At 41.3% G+C, this 17,519-nt stretch overlaps 1 protein-coding gene across 2 annotated transcripts in view; it reads right to left on the reverse strand.

Moving 5' to 3' along the window:
- Window positions 1-1,351: 1,351 nt before the first annotated feature.
- tafa5a (TAFA chemokine like family member 5a) overlaps window positions 1,352-17,519 on the reverse strand; it is a 165,698-nt gene continuing 149,530 nt past the window's right edge. For both annotated transcript variants that reach the window (XM_023969735.2, XM_023969736.2), the window contains exons 4-5: window positions 8,532-8,732; window positions 1,352-2,803 (exon numbers count right to left, since the gene is read on the reverse strand). In XM_023969735.2, coding sequence (XP_023825503.1) covers window positions 8,724-8,732 — 9 coding nt within the window. In that variant the 3' untranslated portion in view covers window positions 1,352-2,803; window positions 8,532-8,723. The remainder of the gene's footprint in view (window positions 2,804-8,531; window positions 8,733-17,519) is intronic.

Below are 17,519 nucleotides of genomic sequence, written 5' to 3' on the forward strand. Positions count from 1 at the left end.
CTTCTCTGTCAACAACAGCTGTATTAATCTCCAGCTGGTGTTGGTGGAACAGGCTGATCCAGTCAGTCAGGATTAGGAAGGAACGTCAGTCATCCAGCCAGCCAGCTAGTCAGACTGGTCCCAGTCAGTAAGTCAATGAAAGTCAGTCTGTCGGACTGAACAGCAGAGAGCCAAGTGTGGATAAGAGAAATTCAGCATCTGGATCTTAACAAGTTGGAGGTTCATCTGGAAGGTATAGGCCTTCACTCAGAGCCTAACACACGACCTTTGAAGCCTCTGTGAAGGCTTGGATTTGTGTCTTTCATGGAATCCGAGCCCCTGGCTGAAAACCAGGACCTTGGACAGTACCACCTAATGTAGCAGGAGTCTGGTTATATGGTGCTGTCCAAGGGACTGATATCATCTCTTTTTATGTGTTTTCACTTGCATTAGATCCGTAGCCCGTTGCAGGGTAACCCGTTGCAGGATACCCTTTGCAGGGGAACCCTTTGCAAATTCTTCAGCATCATAATCTTGCAGTTCATTAAATATTGACCAGGTGTACTGCTCTGCATATATACAGTATATTGTTGTATAATTATGGAATCCCTTCCACCATAATACATACAGCCAGCAGCATACACATATGGAGTCAGTCAGACTATTATTTCTGTCCTAACTGTCTGAGCAAATGCCTTAATCAACTCTGCATCAATACATTCATATGCATATGTTATTATAATCAAATCCCATTGAGACTGTCTATAAATCATTTGATTTGGTTTACTTATGTATATCAGGTGTTTACCTATTAGATATGTATGAGGAACTTACATGTGAACAATTAGACACTTTAAAGTAGATGGTCTAGAAGAAAAGAAACAACTTTTTCTGTCTGTCAGTTTTTGGCATATAGAACAGAATAATTAAATAAACGTAATACAAAATAAGGTATGATAAATCTTACTTCCTTGAATAAATTGGATGACTTTGAAAACCAAACCGTCTATATTAGCAAGTGATGGTTCTTTCATGTATTTCATTTATTCTTAAAATATTTCATGATAAAAAGTATCTCATGTAAATTATTCTAAAACTTTTCCCACAATGCCTCCCTTCTTCGCGTGTCATCATCATCTTCGTCTCTCAGGACTGGAGGTCAGCATTGTGCGACAAACACAAGCACAAAAATAAATGAGATATTATAGAGAAATGAGTAAGTATTCCACGCCTTTTACAATGCAATACTGCAGCAATCAGCAGGATCCAAAGGCTGCTCATTGACTAAAGTGACAAAATCTCTGTCTGTGATGAGCTCAATTTTTGATAGATAGTGACTCTCAGGCCGGAATTCAATCAGTTGCATTGAGGGTTCAGTCAGATTGTTTATGCTGTGTCAGAGTTGTTAACCACATTAAAACCGTACACTGCAAGACACTCTCACAGGCATCTGTAAAATATTACCATTAAATATTTAAACATAACTCAAGAGCATTTTTTGATAGATTGGGAGATTAGAGGTATGAGAGGGGAGAAGCTACTTGTCATGAGAACAGAAAGAGAGCAGGACAAACCAGCGTTAGAGAGCTTGTTTTTCACGTTCTATGGCTGCCATTTTGTGACCACGTTATTCATGTCGAATAAGGTTCTCTACAAAGGTACAACATATAAAACTGTTAAATATATACGTTTTAGGCCTTTCAAAATACATTTAATGCAATTTGTCTTTTCACCACCCGCCCGCCTCAATCAGAAATGACAGTTTCAACATTCTCATTTCGCCTCATTGATGATCAGTAGTTTTGCTCTTTTACCGTTTTTACCAACCATGCTTATTGCAATGTGTCCCAATTTGTAGCTTTTGAAAAATGCAAATCAGATTTTTTTTAATACATAGATATATGTTTACATATATCTCCAGTTTCAAAATACAGTGGGTGGGTTTAGTCAGAGAAAAAAATGCCAGCAAATTGTTTAAAGGTAACTCCTTTGATTGTATGCGTGTCCCACTAGACTCCATAGTCTATGTTCAGAATGACATAAAGCCCAACATCTACAGCTATGAGGGCCGTCATTGTTGTGGAGCGAGAAAAACAAGTATCCATTTCTCTTTCGTCCATCTCGTCTTACAATAAACTGTTATTTTTTTTCCCTCTTTGGTCTATAAAAATATGGAGAGTGCCAAAGGTGTACTCCTCCAGCAGAAGGCTATTCACAGCAGAGCACAGGGCGAGCAGTGAGCATGTCATCCGGTCCAGTCTGGTCCATAGTCTGGATAAATCCAGTCCAACGTTTGGTCCAGTCCATAGTCTGGCGCTAGGTCAGACTCATCAGAAAGCCTCGGGCCAGGTTCACAATAATCCTCTTCTTTGGGATACATCTCTCTGTCCCATTGCAGTCTAACAGAAGCAGGTATGGTTGAAGTAAGTGGTAGTCCTCTGTCCATGAACATTAGCAGACAGGAGCTGAACAGTACAGTAGTCGATCTAAATGGCTCCATAGACACCACTCTCTCCCTCTCTGGACAAGGCGCTGAAGGAAACCAGACCTCCACGGCACTAGAGGGTGCCGTGGAGGGCTCATTTACAAAGCAGACGGACGCTAATAGAAGGGGGCAGACGGGACATGTTGATCCAATGACAGACAGTGGGTTATCTACAGCAGGTGGTCATTGGTTGGTCGGAGCCGCAGAGGGGTGGAGCCAGGAGTCAGGGCACAGGAAACATGAAATAGCTTCTCCAGAGTCAAAGATGAGACCTCGCTCTCGACTTCAAGTGCCCCCAAACCCTCCAGTGTTGGCTGTCGTTGACTGTGTTTAAGAGACCTGCAGATCAACGAGAACACAAGTTCTGTCAGAGTACAGGATAATCAATGCTAGCTAATCACAGACAATCCTTAAACAGTGCTAAGTTGCTAAAACTTCAAAACATGCTAAATAAATCAATGCTTGTGGTAGAAGTTGCCCAGGCCATAACCACAGACAGATCTAGGATTAGATTACCAAATGCCAAATCTCAATGTTGACATTGAAGGGGGTGAAGAATACCTTGGACAAGTTGTTAGGGTCCACATCTACCTACTCCGCAATGACTGTCCCTAAATGAACGTTGTATATTTCACTCCCATTATTCCCATAATAGATACTGTATGTGGAATTTATTCAAATGTCTACAGCTCTGAAAGGAAGTTATGAAGAAATTAGACAGTCCCATACTAATCATTGTCAACAACAGTATGTTCTGGCATTCAAATATTGTGAATTCTGCCGGGGCATTAAACCATAGTAACAAAACAAGTCTTACAGTGCAGAACTGTAAAACAATTAATCAGCCTCACAGAAGAAATCTGGAGAGAGAAAGAAAAGTGTAGCTGGTCGGCACGCCATCTGGCCTATGTGTGGTCTCCAGCCAACGTGATAAAGGCATTGATGCTTTCCAAGATTGCCGGGGCTGCTTCATTTCTAATAATGAACCCTTGACAATTACACAGAGTGCAAATTGCCATGAAAGGGGGCAGGTGTTAGATTAAAACTGGGGATATCTGGGGATAAAAACAACAGGAATGGAGCAATCAGCAACTAAATGAACCTGCGTCATTTAATAGGATAATGTCACAGTGTAGTGTACTCAGTGGCTGCAGAGGAGAAGGTATGGAGGGAATGACCCAAGAGTATCCGGGCTAAGAAGAGGGGCATGTCTCCCACTAATACACCCAGTGCAGCACCAGCCAACCTGCCAATTAGCGCCATTAGAGATGCTGTTGCCGCGTCATTATGGCAGTGACAGTCACGCTGCCCTCTAGTGGTAAAATAAGGTTTACACTGAGACTGCATTGCAGTAACACAGTGGACGGAATAGACAACAATGTGGTGGTGGTATGACATGGAAATTAAGCATTAATTTGTTTGTTTGTTGGTTCATTCATTTGTTGATTTATTTGTTTGTTTGTTTGTTCTTTCGTTAATGAATTAATTAATCCATCCATCCATCCATTCATTCAACATAGGCTAATGGCGAAAACATGGTAGCCTAGTACAGTAGTGGCAGGGTGTCTCTGTGATATCTCAGGAGAATTTGAATGCAAATGACTTTAAATAGACCGCAGGCAGTGAGACTCTGTCTGTGTTGGCTTCCCTTTCTCTTCCACTACAAAATCTCTCTCACACTGGCCGTGGTAAAATATAATATTGCAAATCTTGCACTCAAATCTGATCTCTATAAAAATGGAAACTGGCTATTAATGTATAGCATGATTATTGAATAGGTTTACATAGAAAATATGTTATTTCTTAATCTTATACTGGGGAAAGGGAAAGGGGTGGTCCCTAGTCAGTTGGACAACTGAATGCCTTCAACTGAAATGTGTCTTCCACATGTAACCCAACCCCTTTGAATCAGAGTAGTGTATCTCCAGGAACAGATGTCTGATGCTTAGGAGAATACTAAAGGCAATCCTGCTGGCCAAAAATATATATTCTGCTTTAGCTGCCCAACGTTCAGGGTGACCCAAAACAAGAGCATCAATGAGATGTTACTTTATTGACAATAGCACAAGGTGTAGCATTTTCACGGCACAAATGTTTTTAGGACGCGACAGAACTTCGGGGGAAATTCAAATGGCGTGAACTACTGTGCTGTTACAGGGAAATAGAACGAAACAATCAATAGCTATCAGTATTCTCTTGAATAAGAAAAACAACTTATGGAAATAAAATATGGCTTGAGGCCATATTTTGATGCCTCTCTCTCTCGCTCTCTCTAATAAAGGCTGATTTGTGCCCCAAAATAGTAATAAAGGGATAATATGATTTAGATTGATAAGTGACAGAGCGTGTAACTAGGCCTATATTAAAGTGCCTGAGGAAGATGTGATCAAATGATTGAGGTGAGGTACTATAGGATAGACACGTTAGTATGATTTAGATTGATAACAGAGAAAGTAGGACTAGTAGAATCAGGGCATGAGGAAGATGTGATCAAATGCTACCAGGGCTGATTGAGGATCTTTATGTTAGACGTGTGTGTGTGTTTGATATTCCCCAGACACTCCCCATGTTCTCGCAGGAGAAGAAAGTTCAAAGCTATCAGTGCTGTTATCTTAATCAGCGCTTTCATATTACATTTCATCCACACATCAAATAAACTAACGCTGTTTTAAGCCCAGTGTAAATACACATCACACAGTGTACAGCACATTAGGTCTCCAGAGATCAAAGTTTGTGTTTGTGTACAGTATGTTCACTTTTATTCCACCGTGACTAACTTTGGGAAACCCTGTTTTAGGGTACATATTTTAAATATTAAAAAGGTACAATCATCACAGTTTCACTCTCAAAAAAAGGGGTACAATGTAAAAGTACATTTCTGTTGCAAATGTGTACGATAATTATTACCATCATCATACTTTCCTGCATGCTCTACTGCAGGTGGATAAAAAAAAAGGTTTTTAATATCTGTGTTTTTGCAGGTACATTCATTGATTGATTCATCTTTTGCTACACAAAGATAAATAACATACATTTTTCTAAACTAAACCAATACATTTGAAATATTTTTTGCCTCCGTTACTGAAATGGTTGTTCAAGTTTAAATGGCTTACAGTGCATTCAGAAAGTATTCATACCCCTTGCCTTTTTCTGCATTTTGTTGTTTCACAACCTGAGTTTAAAATGGATTAAATTGTCACTGGCCTACACACAATACCCCATAATGTCAAAAAAGTGGTATTAAGTTTTTGGAAATTCTTACAAATGTATTAATGAAAATCTGAAATGTCTTGAGTCAATAAGTATTCAACCCCTTTGTTTCAGCATTCCAAAATATGTTCAGGAGTAAAAATGTGCTTAACAAGTAATAATAATTTGCATGGATTCACTCTGTGTGCAATATTCGTGTTTAACATGATTTTTGAATGACTGCCTCATCTCTGTACCCCACACACACAATAATCTGTAAGGTCACTCAGTCAAGCAGTGAATGTAAAACACAGATTCAACCACAAAGACTAGGGAGACCAATGCCTCGCAAAGAAGGGCTCCTATCGGTAAATGGGTAAAAATGAAAAAAAGCAGGCATTGAATATCTCTTTGAGAATGGTGAAGTTATTAATTACACTTTGGATGGTGTATCAATGCACCCAGTCACAACAAAGATACTGTACAGGCATCCATCTTAACTCAGTTGCCAGAGAGGAAGGAAACCGCTCAGGAATTTCAGCAAGGACAATGGTGACTTTAAAAAAGTGTGTGGTTGTGTTAGGAGAAAACTGAGGATGGATCAAGACTAATTACGTAACTGACAGAATGAAAAGATGAAAGCCTGTACAGAATAAAAATATTCCAAAACATGCATCCTGTTTGCAAAAAGGCACGAAGGTAATACTGCATAAAACATGGCAAAGCAACACTTTGTATACAGAGCAAAAAGTTACGTTTGGAACAAATCCAATAGAACACATTACAAAGTACCACCTTCCAAATTTTCAAGCACAGTGGTGGCTGCATCATGTTATGGGTATGCTTGTAATCGTTAAGGACTGGGGAGTTTTCTGGAAAAATGTTTTACGTAATAGAGCTAAGCACATGCAACATACTAGAGGAAAATCTGGTTCAGTCTACTTTATACCAGACACTAGGAGATTAATTCACCTTTCAGCAGGACAATAACCTAAAACACAAGGCCAAATCTACGCTGTAGTTGCTTACCAAGAAGACAGGGAATGTTCCTGAGTGGCCAAGTTACAGTTTTGACCTAAATGTGCCTTAAATTCTATGGCAAAACCTGCAAATGGTTGTCTAGTAATGATCAACAACCAATTTGACAGAGCTTGAAGAATTTTGAATAAGAACAATGGGAAAATGTTGCACAATCCAGGTGTGGAAAGCTCTTAGAGATTTACCCAGAAAGAGCTGTACAGCTCTAATCTCTGCCAAAGGTGCTTCTACAAAGTATTGACTCAGGGGTGTGAATACTTATGTAAATTAGATATTTCTGTATTTCATTATCAATACATTTGCAAAACAATCTAAAAACATATTTTTACTTTGTCATTATGGGGTATTGTGTGTAGATGGGTGAGTGGAAAAAAAATCTATTTAATACATGTTGAATTCAGGCTGTAAAACAACAAAATGTGAAATAAGTCAAGGGGTATGAATACTTTCTGAAGGCACTGTAGGTAGTCTCCTCACACTGTTTCTAACCCTGACTGTCTTTATGAATGCAGGTTTCATATGAATACAAATTCTAATTGTTGGATATCCTAACGTTGACTGGATTCCAATAGGAATTACAAATCACTTTGCAAGCCAGCATAATGTGACTTGAAGGTAGGATTGCAAAATTCTTGTACATTTCCTAAGCTTTACAGAAATCCTGGTTGGAAAATTCCTGGGGAAAAAAGGAAATCCCTCAACTATGATTTTATGAACATCTCTTAAACTTACTTGCAAGGTCTGATGTGGACAGTAATATATGAGTTTCGGGCCACTGTGTTAGGGTAAAGGTAGGCCTCAAAATAAGGCCTTATGAGATATGTAATGTATTATCATAAAGACTTTAATTTTAATGATAATATACACCGAGGAACTCACTTGCTGAAAGCCACAGGACTGAAAACAAACTAATTCTACAACCATGTCACTAACAAATACAGTCATGGATGGTAACTCTACAATTAATCTAAAAGTACAAAGGAGGGTACCACTCCAATCACAAATGGTTGTTCAACTTTAGGAACAAATCTAATCCTTTTTTTCTGAGTGTAGGTAGCATTAGTAAGTTGGCTATTTTTGCTATTCTATAAAGTATCATCTCACTCACCACCTAATGTTTATGTCTTTAAGGGCTTTCAGCCCACGTAACTACAATTAGTCCGAACCTAGACATACCGTACTGTCTGAGATACATATAGGATGACTGAATCAACAGACAGTAAACATAAACAAAACATAAACCGAGACTGAGACTATCGACTGTACATTTTGTTCTTTACAAATAATATTGTGAAAAAGCACTGTCTTGCTTTACAACTGGCTTCATTCATTTTCATGACAAGATAAGTAAAATTTACTCAGAGACTTTTCTGTTTCATCAAGACATACTGGCAGTATCTAGACCAGTCTATACGGTTCTGGTCGTATACTGTGTGTGCGTGTGTGTGTGGTGTCTCGTTCATTCCTCTGTGTGGATACAAGGCTCTGTAATGGGTGTAATAATTTAAAAACAACATACAGTATAAGACATGTCAATATAATGGGACAGAACTCAATGGCTCTTCCTAATGCTATACACATGGATTTTTTGTGTTGCAAAACGGACTCTGGGGGCCTTTGAGCTCAAGGCGAGGAGTTTCAACACTTCAATAGAAATAGAATTGCAACACTAATATATTATATTATATTATTACCAGTGTATCTTAGTGCACACTTGTCAACACCATGCCTCAACACTATAATTCTGCCAGAATCATAAAAACAACATTGGTTAGGTTCGACGTTTGTTTTCCCGTTATGTTTTGATGCCGATTCCTGTGTTGATGGATTCATTCTGTACCTTGCTTCGTGGATAATGCCCACCATGGTTTAGAGTTGGTTGTGTAGGTTGCTCATGTCTGTAGTAATGGACCAGTGGTGGTGGTGGTGGTGGTTGGTGGTATGGGCTGAGGCTGTCTGTCATGGTCACCAATGCTCTCCTCCGCCATGGTACTGTCAGCGGAATGGAGGGCCCCCAGGGACTCCAGTCACGTCATAGAGCCTGGAGGGAAATCACAGAGAGGAGGAAGGGGAAGGAGTCATTTAGTCGTTTTCAAACCAGAGTGTGACCACAATTGACCAATAGAATTGGAGCAATATGCCCCACAGGTCAAAAGCCTACTGTGCAGCTACCGTAAAGAATAATACAGTAACAAAAAAATAAATCGATGTGAGATCTCTCTACAAGTTTTCCAAACCATGAAATACTTTTCAAAATGAAGGAGGTGACACGTGTGTGTGTGTGTGTGTGTGTGTGGGTGTGGTGGTGTGTGTGTGTGTGTGTGTGTGTGTGTGTGTGTGTGTGTGTGTGTGTGTGTGTGTGTGTGTGTGTGTGTGGTGTGTGTGTGGGTGTGGTGTGTGTGTGAGAGAGTAAGTGTGTGGGTGTGTGTGTGTGTGAGGGTATGTGCCTCTTTCTAGCTCATGGTTTGAATCATGCACGGCTCCTCCATGCAGTCTCAGGGAGGGAGGCTTGGCGGCGTGGGTGGCTAATGGTTTGCAGCGGCTGAGTCTGTTTGCATGGCAGCCGGAGCATCTGTCCTCTCTGCAGTGATTCTGTTCAAGCCTCAACTGGATGTGTCCTGCACGGCATGCCAGCCATGTGTGTGTGTTTCTGTCGTACCAGCCGGCCCAAAGGGATCAATTACACAGCAAGGCAAGGCAGGCCGTATCGTATCAAACCCTGCACTACCAGCACCACACCGCCGGGAATCCTTCCAGTATACACAGCCTATAGTACTATACAGCCTCTCTAATGAGTTAGCTAGGACTGGGACTATGGATGATCCAAATCCAAGGATGCGTTACACACTCTGTTCAACACAGTCATACAGTATAAATACACTTTTTAGAAAAAAGAGAACACGTTTTTTTCCCCTAAAAGGTAGTGTGTGCGAATATAAACCAAGAAAATGTATTCCCATTCAAAATAATTTTTTCCCTAACCTCTAAACCTGAACCTAATCATAACCCTTAACCTCACCTTAACCTCAAAATGCTAACCCTAAACATAAACCTAACTTCTAATCTAACCCTTAACCCTGATTGTAACTCTAACCCTCATTGTAACCCTAACTCCTAAGCCTAAAAAATATATTTTCCTTGTGAGGTCCGGCGAAGTGTCACAAATGTTTTCCTTGTTTACTTTCCTAGTGTGGACTACACACACACACCACACACACACACACACACACACACACACACACACACACACACACACACACACACACACACACACACACACACACACACACACACACAAAGAACACTAAGAGGTAACACCCCCTCAGGCGTCCTGAGTGGTGCAGCGGTCTACGACACTGTGTCACAGTGCTTGAGGCGTCACAACAGACCCGGGTTCGATCTTGGACTGGCCGCAACTGGGAGACCCATGAGACGGCGCACAATTGGCCCAGCATCATCCAGGTTAGGGGAGGGTTTAGCTGGCCGGGATGTCCTTGTCCCATCGCGCTCTAGCGACTCCTTGTGGTGGCCCGGGCGAATGCACGATGACACGGTCGCCAGTTGTACTGTGTTTCCTCTGACACATTGGTGCGGCTGGCTTCCGGGTTAAGCGAGCAGTGTGTCAAGAAGCAGTGCGGCTTGGCAAGGTCGTGTTTCGGAGGACGCATGGCTCTCGATCTTTGCCTCTCCGGAGTCCGGACGGGAGTTGCAGCAATGGGACAAGACTGTAACTACCAATTAGATATCACGAAATTGGGGTAAAAAAAAAAACACTGTGGGATCATCCTTTCCTCACCATTTTCTCAGTCCTAACACACTGAGTCCTTCACTTCCTTGATTAGCAACCTCTCCACACCACGTCTGCTGCTGTGAAACAGCCCTGATTACAGTGTGGTGCATAATCACAGGCTTTCTCTCAGTGGATGCCACCGACACCACTCTCTATTATGTAGTTAAATACCCCAATCAGGAGCGAGCTAATGGATTCACTGATTAAATTCATCAACTGCCACTTAAGAGGCTACCCCTCTATGTATGGTATAATCAGTGTGTGTGTGTGTGTGTGTGTGTGTGTGTGCGTTTTAGTTTATTAGGATCCGCATTAGCTAATGCACATGTAGCAGCTACTCTTCCTGGGGTCCACACACAACGCACTGTGACAGTTATAGACATAGGTATAGTGCGTTCGTGTGTGTGTGTACATGTGTACCCGTGGCTACCCCTCCATGTATGGTAGAATCAGTGTGTGAAGACGAGAAGTGGCAAGTGCCTTTCTAGGGCCGACAAAATAAAGTGTGTGTGTGTGTGTGTGTGTGTGTGTGTGTGTGTGTGTGTGTGGTGTGTGTGTGGTGTGTGTGTGTGTGTGTGTGTGTGTGGTGTGTGTGTGTGTGTGTGTTGTGTGTGTGGTGTTGTGTGTGTGTGTGTGTGTGTGTGTGTGTGTGTGTGTGGTGTTAAATAGTTTTCACTGAGTCAGAAGGTTCAATTGAGACGAGCCTCATTCTCAATTTTTTGGACTCAATGTTTGTTCTAAATGGAACTTAAAGTCTGAACAAATCTTTGAGAAATTAGTTGGATAACAAGTGAATGTTTTGGTAAAGCTTTGAGGGATAGCGTTTAGCTGAGGAAGTGTAAACATGAATGCGCATGGCTTGGATATGCTGTATACTACGCTGTTGTATTCACCTCAGGAACCACTTTGTTCCCAAAGAAGTTTCCTGCCAGGAGAAAGCAAGTTCATGCATTTATCACTTCCTGCCAAGATGAAATGTTCTCTTGAAAACCTCAGCCTTCTCACAAAGGTAAAATGGTCCAGAACCATGAAAGACAATGGCCACAACCTGATGTGTTCCAATTTGAAAAAATGGTATCTGTCAGACTGATAGGTTCAAGCTTTTTCTTCCCCCTTCTTGTCTCTCGCTCTCTCTCTTCCTTTGCCTTCTCCCAAACTCCTTTGAATTGTTTATCCTATTAAATTGTCAAGAAATATTGTCAGATATAACCTAAGGTGATTCTTCTCTTTAACTTATTTTTCCCAGCATGCATTTGTTCCCTGTGATGAGAAAGAGTGAAAGAGAGACAGTTCTCTCTGTTTTATCTGCCAGTACAATGGAGGAGACAATAATGTGAAGCATCCACAGAGAGAGAGAGAGAGAGAGAGAAAAAGAGAGAGAGAGCAATAAGCAATTTAGCTTAAAGAAATTTAGCTGAAAGAAGATATCAAGGATGACTGCTGAAACTAAAATTATATCACCATCAGAGAGATGTCTCTGAAATGCAGTTAACCATGTTAGACATTAGCGTGTGTGAGAAATACACATTTAAATCCTCTGTGGGGGTATTGGGGTAGGTACAGTACTTAGTGATTGCTAAATTGGACTTTCATTGCATCATGTAGGTCTTATGGTTAAAAACAACATTGAAAAGCAGGTGTCTATGTTAAACAGTTTTGTTATATTTCAGACTTCTGTGACTCTATATATGCCATGATACAGATGTCTTCTTTTTTAAAGCCCATAACCATGTGTGTGAGGTGTATACTTTTGTTTCAAAGTAGATTTGTTTAAGACTACCACTAATCACTCTGTGTGACCCTGATTTAGCCCACTGAAGGACAAGTTACTTCACCCTAGATTTACATGAAGAGGGGCAGAGTCTGGGAGAGAGTGATTGGCATATCCTTTTTTTCTATTTTTCTACGCTCTGCAGATGACAAACTGAACTGCCATTTCTGATTGACCTTCAACATCCACACACACTGTGAACCACAAAAAGCCTCTAGGCCTCAGAAAGGATCAGAATAGGCCACCAGTATCAAACCAAACAAAAATGATGCATCAATGAGATGGTTGGATTTGAAGAAAAGTTATAGTTTTTTACCACAATATTTACATTTTTTAAAGCCTTAAATTGGCAGGCCTCAAAGGAATTGAGTCACTATATACTGTAAGCTTGGTCAAAAGCCCCAGTGCCTTGTCTGTCCATGTTCACAACCAGCACCTGGGAGATTGACTGCACATGTCACAGAGGCAGGCAGGCAGGCAAGCAGAGAGAGAGAGAGAGAGAGAGAGAGAGAGAGAGAGAGAGACAGGCAGGTAGGTAGGCACTAGAAAGGTGGATAGGCAGGCACGCCGTTAGGCAGGCAATCACGAACCCACGCGCACACACTACACACACACACACCCAGCCAGTGCATCACTTCACATAGACAGCTCGTCCCTAGCCAACTATGGCCCCTGACCGTCCATTTGACGTACAATATGGAGCAGTCATGAATACCTGTCATCTCTCAGCCTCTCGGAGCCAACATCAACACAGAAACACACAAACAGCCTTCTTACTTGGTTCGAAATAGACCCACCCAACCTTCTCTCTGTACCTCACATCTGTCATACACAACAGACGTATAGCTCGGGAATTCTCTGTGTGTTAACGTCTACAGTATGCAATGCTATAAGAGGTTTGTGGGGCTCAACTTGCGATATAGGGTAAGAGAGAGACTCGATAACGAACTGTATCAATTGGATGTAACTCTTTGAAAATGCTACACGGATATGAGTCACGGCATTGGCGTGACTCGGCGCATCTCTTCAGGAGAAGGAGTAAACAAGTTAGACTCAGCTGATGACTTAAATATGACAGATTAATTAGTGATGGGGCCTACGCTGGTCAGAGTTCACGAAGGGCGGGTGGGGAGGCAAATTGGGGAGAGAGAGACAGCTGCGTAACAAATGTGCCCAAATGAACAGTATTAAATTACTAATGAGTGGAGGCAGGATAGTGTTTGCGACACAGGGAGAGAGGGAAGCGACGGTGGGTGTGTGCACTGCAAAACTTTCCCCTGTAAATTTACATTATTATACTGGCAGCAGACATGCCAGCTAAATGAATGAATACATGAATTGGATTCATTGAGGGGAGTCAGGGTTTGTATTTTACAGCATTTTACTGTAACTGCATGGGATTGGTGCAAGCAGGTTGGCTGCTAGGTAATGTTTTTTCATATCACAGCATATCAAATATATACAGTACATATACACTACTGTTCAAAAGTTTCGGGTCACCTAGAAATGTCCTTGGCTTTGAAATTTTTTATTTTTTTTTGTCCATTAAAATGACAAATTGATCAGAAATAGCAGCTTCATTAAATAGTACCCGCAAAACACCAGTCTCAACGTCAACAGTGAAGAAGCAACTACAGAATGCTTTTCTTTAAAAAACAAGGACAAACTTTTGAACGGTAGTGTATATACACTGTACATTAAATATGTATGAATATCTTACACTTCTAGAGGCCTTAACAAAGGCTTCCAAATTTGCAGTGCCTACAGAGCAAAACATAGCAAATACTCAACCATTGAAGGTTTGAGGCTTATTGACACTCGAATCTGTCACCTACACACAGTTTGTTGTTTGAAAGCTACTAACACATATTAGTTCAATTGGTACAGCCCTCTCACTCATGGGTGTAACAAAAGTAGCCTTTTAGAAGGCATGCTTCAAAATATGTTAATGACCTTTAAAAAAAACAATACCATGCAACCACTAGAGGTCAAACGTTTTTTTGTGATCCAGAAGTACGGTACACTGTAATCCCCAAGGCATGTTTAAGTCAAATATCTATAGTAAGTTGTAATCAAAGTCAATGAAATTACTACTAAAATGTTTTTGTGGTACTGACTCAAAACTAAATGAGAATTCACACCAACTACATTTTTTAAAGATATAATGAAAAATTAACTTGCTCTACTTCAGGTGGATTTTTTGGGAATTGTTTTTAATAAATGTGTTTTTGCATGTACAGTTGAAGTCAAAGGTTTACATACACCTTAGCCAAATACATTTAAATTCAGTTTTTCACAATTCCTGACCTTTAATCCTAGTAAAAATGCCCTGTCTTGTTAGGATCACCACTTTATTTAAAGAATATGAAATGTCAGGATAATAGTAGAGAGAATAATTTATTTCAGCTTTTACTTCTTTCATCAAATTCCCACACTCAATTAGTATTTGGTATCATTGCCTTTAAATTGTTTAACTTGGGTCAAACGTTTCGGGTAGCCTTCCACAAGCTTCCCACAATAAGTTGGGTGAATTTTGACCCATTCCTCCTGAAGGAGATGGTGTAACTGAGTCAGGGTTGTAGGCCTACTTGCTCGCACACGCTTTTTCAGTTCTGCCCACAAATCACACATTTTCGATAGGCTTGAGGTCAGGGCATTGTGATGGCCACTCCATTACCTTGACTTTGTTGTCCTTAAGCCATTTTGCCACAACTTTGGAAGTATGCTTGGTGTCATTGTCCATTTAGAAGACCCATTTCCACCAAGCTTTAACTTCCTGACTGATGTCTTGAGATGTTGCTTCAACATATCCACATAATTTTCCATCTTCATGATGTCATCTGTTTTGTGAAGTGCACCAGTCCCTCCTGCAGTAAAGCACCCCCACAACATGATGCTGCCACCCTCGTGCTTCACGGTTGGCATGGTGTTCATCGGCTTACAAGCCTCCTCCTTTTTCCTCCAAACATAACGATGGTCATTATGGCCAAACAATTCTATTTTTGTTTCATCAGATCTTTGTCCACATGTGCAGTTGCAAGCAGTAGTCTGGCTTTTTTATGGCGGTTTTAGAGCAGTGTCTTCTTCTTTGCCGAGCGGCCTTTCAGGTTATGTCGATATAGGACTTGTTTTACTGTGGATATAGATACTTTTGTACCTGTTTCCTCCAGAATCTTCACGAGGTCCTTTGCTATTGTTCTGGAATTGATTTGCACTTTTCGCACCAAAGTACGTTCATCTCTAGGAGCCAGAACGTGTCTCCTTCCTGAGCGGTATGATGGTTGCGTGGTCCCATGGTGTTTATTCTTGCGTATTATTGTTTGTACAGATGAACGTGGTACCTTCAGGCATTTGGAAGTTGCTCCCAAGGATGAACCAGACTTGTGGAGGTCTACAAATATTTTTCTGAGTTCTTGTATTTCACCTTTATTTAACCAGGTAAGCAGGTTGAGAACAAGTTCTCATTTATAACTGCGACCTGGCCAAGATAAAGCAACGCAGTGCGACACAAACAACAACACAGTTACACATGGAATAAACAAGCGTACAGTCAATAACACAATAGGAAAAATAATCAAGTCTTTATACAGTGTGTGCAAATGGCGTGAGGAGGGAAGGCAATAAATAGGTCATAGTAGTGAAGTAATTACAATTTAGCAAATTAACACTGGAGTGATAGATGAGCAGATGGTGATGTGCAAGTAGAAATACTGGTGTGCAAAAGAGCATACAAGTAAATAAAAACAATATGGGGATGAGGTAGGTAGATTGGGTGGGCTATTTACAGATGGGCTATGTACAGCTGCAGCGATTGGTTAGTTGCTCAGATAGCTGATGTTTAAAGTTAGTGAGGGAAATATAAGTCTCCAGCTTCAGAGATTTTTGCAATTTGTTCCAGTCATTGGCAGCAAAGAACTGAAAGGAAATGCGGCCAAAGGGGGTGTTGGCTTTGGTGATGACCAGTGAGATATACCTGCAGGAGTGCGTGCTACGGGTGGGTGTTGTTATCGTGACCAGTGTGCTGAGATAAGGCGGAGCTTTACCTAGCATAGACTTATAGATGACCTGGAGCCAGTGAGTCTGGCGACGAATATGTAGCGAGGGCCAACCCACTAGACCATACAGGTCGCAGTGGTGGGTGGTATAAGGGGCTTTGGTGACGCACGGATGGCACTGTGATAGATTGCATCCAGTTTTCTGAGTAGAGTATTGGAAGCTATTTTGTAAATGACATCGCCGAAGTCGAGGATCGGTAGGATAGTCAGTTTTACGTGGTATCTTTGGTGGCATGAGTGAAGGAGAATTTGTTGCGAAATAGGAAGCCGATTCTAAATTTAATTTTGGATTGGAGATGTTTAATATGAGTCTGGAAGGAGAGTTTACAGTCTAGCCAGACACCTAGGTATGTGTAGTTGTCCACATATTCTAAGTTAGAACCGTTCAGAGTAGTGATGCTAGTCGGGCGGGCGGGTGGGGGCAGCGAACGTTTGAAAAGCATGCATTTGGTTTTATTAGCATTTAAGAGCAGTTGGAGGCCACGGAAGGAGTGTTGTATGGCATTGAAGCTCATTTGGAGGTTAGTTAACACAGTGTCCAAAGAAGGGCCAGATGTATACAGAATGGTGTCGTCTGCATAGAGGTGGATCAGGGAATCACCTGCAGCAAGGGCAACATTGTTGATATATACAGAGAAAAGTGTCGGCCCGAGAATTGAACCCTGCGGTACCCCCATAGAGACTGCTAGAGGTCCAGACAACAGGCCCTCCGATTTGACACACTGAACTCTGACTGAGAAGTAGTTGGTGAACCAGGCGAGGCAGTCATTTGAGAAACCACGGCTGTTGAGTCTGCCGATAAGAATATAGTGATTGACAGAGTCGAAAGCCTTGGCCAGGTCAATGAAGACGGCTGCACTGTACTGTCTTTTATCGATGGATGTTATATCGTTTAGTATCTTGAGCGTGGCTGAGGGGCACCCGTGACCAGCTCGAAAACCGGATTGCACAGGGGAGAAGGTGCGGTGGGATTCGAAATGGTCAGTGATCTGTTTATTAACTTGGCTTTCGAAGACTTTTGAAAGACAGGGCATGATGGATATAGGACTATAACAGTTTGGAACTAGAGTGTCTTGGCTGATTTCTTTTGATTTTCCCATGATATCAAGCAAAGAGGCACTGAGTTTGAAGGTAGGCCTTGAAATACATACACCCTTTACTGAAATGGTTGTTCCAGTTTAAATGACTTAGGTAGTTCCTCTTAACCCTGGC

This window comes from Salvelinus sp. IW2-2015, linkage group LG24, assembly GCF_002910315.2.
Source record: "Salvelinus sp. IW2-2015 linkage group LG24, ASM291031v2, whole genome shotgun sequence".
NCBI lineage: Eukaryota > Metazoa > Chordata > Actinopteri > Salmoniformes > Salmonidae > Salvelinus > Salvelinus sp. IW2-2015.